General features: G+C 43.7%; 1 protein-coding gene across 1 annotated transcript in view; it reads left to right on the plus strand.

Annotated features, from left to right (window-relative positions):
- SLX4IP (SLX4 interacting protein) overlaps nt 1–2,662 on the plus strand; it is a 198,141-nt gene extending 195,479 nt beyond the window's left edge. The window contains exons 7-8 of the mRNA XM_011998755.1: nt 590–690; nt 1,942–2,662. Of these exons, the coding sequence (XP_011854145.1) occupies nt 590–690; nt 1,942–2,662 (822 nt within the window). The remainder of the gene's footprint in view (nt 1–589; nt 691–1,941) is intronic.
- Nucleotides 2,663–4,705: the final 2,043 nt, after the last annotated feature.

Genomic DNA, 4,705 nt, shown 5'->3' on the forward strand with positions numbered 1-4,705 from the left:
TTTTGTATTTTTAGTAGAGACGGGGTTTCACCATGTTAGCCAGGATGGTCTCGATCTCCTGACCTCGTGATCCGCCCACCTCAGCCTTCCAAAGTGCTGGGATAACAGGCGTGAGCCACCGCGCCTGGCCACAAAATATTCTTTATTTTTGCAGATAGAGAAAATATGGGGAATTCTTAGGATGGTAAGGGTGTAGACCACCGTGTCACCAGGTCTTGCTGGAAGAACGGAGCTCACAGGCATGCTGTCCCACACAGTAGGATTCTGGGGCTTTTGTCACAGCCTGAGCCTCACAGTTACCAGATATTGGCCAAGACTTCCCAGATGGTTTGGAATCAGCATTCTTTGCCTTACAGTTTTGTATGTTTATGGCACATATTAATGTTTGAAATGTGGACTGGGAGTCCAAAAGAAGTTACAATTAACCATAAAGTTCTAGGTAAAAAAGGTTAAAATAGCTTACCACTGAGCAGTTTCATTCAGTCTTTACAAAAATAAATGTGTTCATTGGGGCATTCAGAGTGTAACTGTTTTCTCTCATGTTCAGCTAATAGATTTCTGGTTGAACCTTTGTTATCTTTTGGAGTAGACAGAAAGAGTTCTCCATGGAGTGTCTGATTACTTTGCTGAGTGTGCAGAGAGTTCACTTCCTCCCAGTGCAAAGCTCCGGAGAAATGCTCTGAAAGAAATGTAGGTGCAATGTGTTTCCTTTTTCTCATTTGTGACTGCCTCTATGTATGGATAGATAACATGAAGTCCAGAATTAAACAGAGTGCCTGGAACTGAAGCACAAACTCCCCTCCATCATGTACTTGCTCTCCCCTCCCTCCTGACTCTCTTGCTTTCTGGACAATAGGGATAGAGTCCTTGCTTCACAGGTGTGTTGCAAGGAGTAATTAATGACACGTTCTTTGAAGATGAAAAGCACCTGTTGGTGGTGTGTTTCATACCACTTTCAGAGGGACTACAGACAGATCTAAAAAATACATTCCTTTCCTAAGATCCTTGTTCCGACTTTAATATAATTACAATAATCCTCATGCTCCTGGTGTCAACAGTAAGAACATGAGTATTATATGTATTTGTTTTCACACTGAAGCTAGCCAAAATAAATATTTCAGCTTTCAATGTTTTGGTGGTTGAGGAAATTTCTTGCCATTCACAGACCTGTAAATATATGCTGAAGTTAAGATCTGTAGTCTCTAATTCTCCCTGTGCAACTTCTATCCCGCCCCTCAAAGTTCATTTTATCATCAGAGTGAAGTTACATTGTCTGTTGTGCATGCCGTTAGAAGCAAGGGGCTTATATACAGCTATATCGACACTCTTTTGTCTTCCACGATTGCATTTTATTGCCTTTCATGCTGGCTATCTGGAATTTCTTCCAGGACATTTCAAATTATATTAACTAAGTCCTACTCCCATTTGTTGATCAAGTTTGATCAACAGACATGACACCAGCTAAGTGGTGGTTGTATTTGGGTCATATCTTGAAATAGCCTGAGAGAAATTCCAGGAGATTATTCTTTACTCACAAGTAGAAATTGTGTGTATGTGTACATTTGTATTCACAGAACCTGAGTCTACTCCTGAAAAAAAAAAAAAAAGGTCAGCATATAAGCAGTACTGACCCTTAACATCGGAAATGAATACCTGTTTGCCTTAGTTAAAAAGTGAACACCATCATAAATTCATTTTTAACCCAATGATTGATAAGCAGGTATATCCTAGTATAATGGAAAATGTGAAGGTTTTTGCTTGATTCCATCTGCATTTAAACATACACTTGTTGTAGGGGGTGTTTCCAGATTTGCTGGGGAGGCAAGAAGGCAGGTAGTGCCTGCCTCCTTTTCCAGGTGTAGGAAATGTGGTAGAGGGAATTTGGAGGAAACTGTGCCGTGACAGCTTCACAAACCATAAAATCATTTTTGTTTGTTTCAGTGTGAAAAGAACTGAAACAAAAAGCAGCATCACGAGCAAATCACAGACCAGAAGAGACACTGTGGAAACATCTAGTAACTCAGTGATTGCAGAGATAGCAAGGAGGAGGAATGATGGTCAGGCTTCCTCCAGTCCCGCATCAGAATCCACGGGACTAGCAAAGGATTACATAAAGGCAGCTGAGAGCCACTGGGGGCTTCCTGTTCAAAAGCTGGAAAAAGTTAATCAGACCCAGCCAGAAGTCACTAGTGGCCAGCAAAAACCTCATCCTGGGGAGCGGTTAAAGACAGGGCTTCTAAGTGGGAGCCCTGTCTGTAGCTGTGAGTCAGCATCACCAGGTCCAAAACAAAGTCCACGAGTGGCCAAAACCCGACAGAAACGCAGGAACTGCAGCTCTGCGGAAGACTTCGACCACCGCAAGAGAGTTTCTCTTGGAAGTGATCGATTAGTCCCAAGAGAAATAATAGTGGAAAAAAGCAAAGCTGTCAGGGTTTTGCCAGCTTCAGAGTTGTCAGATCCAGGGTTACTTTTGAAACAAAATTTGGCAAAAACCACGTCTAAGGAAGAGTTGCATGTTTTGGAAAGTCTCTCCTCCAGACATCTTATGAAAAATAACCCAGGGCAGGCACAGCAAACCGGCTCAGCCACAAACACTGAAAGATTATCTACAATTCAGAACAGCCCAACCAAGAAAAGAAAGAAATACGAAAGAGTCCATTAACACCAAAGAGGATTGTACCGTTGGAGTTGAGGACATAGTGGCCAAACCTGTGACAAGAGAGCTGCGTGTGTAGATGCCGGGATTTTAGAGGAATTAATTAGAATGATTACATAGGAAGTGTGTTATCTGTGTTATGGCTATGGTTTGTTTTCAAAGCATTTCAAACCAGGAGGCTATATGCTTGTTCTAACAGCGTTGCTTCTTTATCATTATATTTTATGACTGTCTTCAGAGAATTAGTATAATGACAAAGAGCCATTCCCCTTGTCAGGGAGGAGACTGTGCAAGGACTGTATGAAAAGAAACTGATCATGAGCCCCTTCTTGGCACATCACTGTGCAGAGCACACAATGGACCATGCGAAGACAGTGCCACTCACCTCCAGGGGTACAATCCATCCTCCTGCTCCTCAGCCTGAGTAGGAGGGCAGTGGAGCAACAAGCTGGTGTTTCTTAGCGTGTGGTCCTGGGACCAGCTTCGCTGTCTGGAAATGTGCTAGAAATGTGGTTATTGGGCCCTGCCCCATGCTGAGTAACTACCATTGGGTGATTCTGAAACATGCTTGAGTTTGAGAACCACTGGACTAATAGAACGCTCCGTGGTGCTTCCTCCAGCCTGGCTGCCATGGCCTCCAGCTCACCAGTTGGGGCCAGATGTGCACATGCATCCCCTCGGACTCCCTCAAACTTGTAAAACGCTTGGGTTTGGTATATGGGCCACTCTCTTCCCGAGTATGGTAGCCATGGCATCCACGAAGGTGTTACCCTTATAATTGTTGAAGTTGATGGGCGATTCTGCCCAACTTTAGGGAAGACATCAGAGAGGCTTGCTGTTGCCTGTAGCTCAAGCATGTCCCAGTCCCTGCTCTTGCGCCCACCTCCAGGATTTTGGTTTGGGGCAGACTAGAACCTAATGGGAACTCTGACCAGTTTCCAGTTTCCCAGTTGGAAGGCTTCACAGGCAGTTCAAATTTCAAGACAGAGCCTTCCCTTTACAATGTCACCCACTGTCTCCAGTGGGCTTGCTGAAATGTCACATAGTGAATTATAGCAATGACTTATTTTGGATGGACACCTGCTAAAAATTTCCAATAACCGAATTTCATTCTAAAATAGGAAAGAAACAATATTCAAGGTCTATTCATTCAATACATCTTTTTTTTCTGTTCAACATGGGGTGGTCGTTTGAAATAGCACCTCCCCTAAGTAATAAGGAAAACCAAGTATATTCCCTAAAGTGTTGAAGTTAGCAGAAAAATCACCTAGAAAAGCCCAACAAAATGAAGAGAATACAGAAACAGGCATAGTGTAGGTTCATGTTTGAGATGGATTAGTAGTTTATTCCATCTCGTTCTGTCCTTCCCCACACCTCCTGTCCCCGCTTGTTGAGACTCCGTAAGGCTCACGAAGCAGCAGCCATATTTCATGGCAACATTTTGGATCAGGAAATTCCATCTTGGTCACCAAGTTTGACTGTGGTGGTAGATACTGTTACTCTGATATTCCAAACCCTGCCTAAAAACCTGTTCCTGTCCCATGATCCCAGCCTAACCAACACTACTTGAAATGGCCCTGCCTACTGGTGTCCTGTCTTCTTCCCTCTTGGCTTTTCTCCTACTCCCAGCAGAACCCAGTCAAGGGATTCTGTAGAAGAGGGAGCCCAACAGAATACTAGCTTCAATGGAGCTGACTCTGCTTATGCAATAGGGTTGGGCTGCACAGAGTTGAAACCCCCTGAGTACTGGGTAGAATGTGCATTTCCATGGCCCACCGTAGGCCTCTCTCTTAGAGCAAACAGTATTCTAGGTGTGCTGTTTATTGAACACAGGACCACAGTGTGTCATTGAATCTTCTTAAACAGAAGCAATTAGAATGATTTATATATAGGGAGGGCGCAAGTAATAAAGAACCCAGGGGATAGACCAAGAAGCAGCTCTCTGGAAAAGAGTCTGGAATTAAAAAGACAGCTGTACTAGAGCAATAGCCACTGCCTGCTCCAGAACTAGGGGGGAGATATTTGAGCTGGAGCCGCCAGAGAAAATTT

Source organism: Mandrillus leucophaeus, unplaced genomic scaffold, assembly GCF_000951045.1.
Source record: "Mandrillus leucophaeus isolate KB7577 unplaced genomic scaffold, Mleu.le_1.0 Scaffold116, whole genome shotgun sequence".
Taxonomy (NCBI): domain Eukaryota; kingdom Metazoa; phylum Chordata; class Mammalia; order Primates; family Cercopithecidae; genus Mandrillus; species Mandrillus leucophaeus.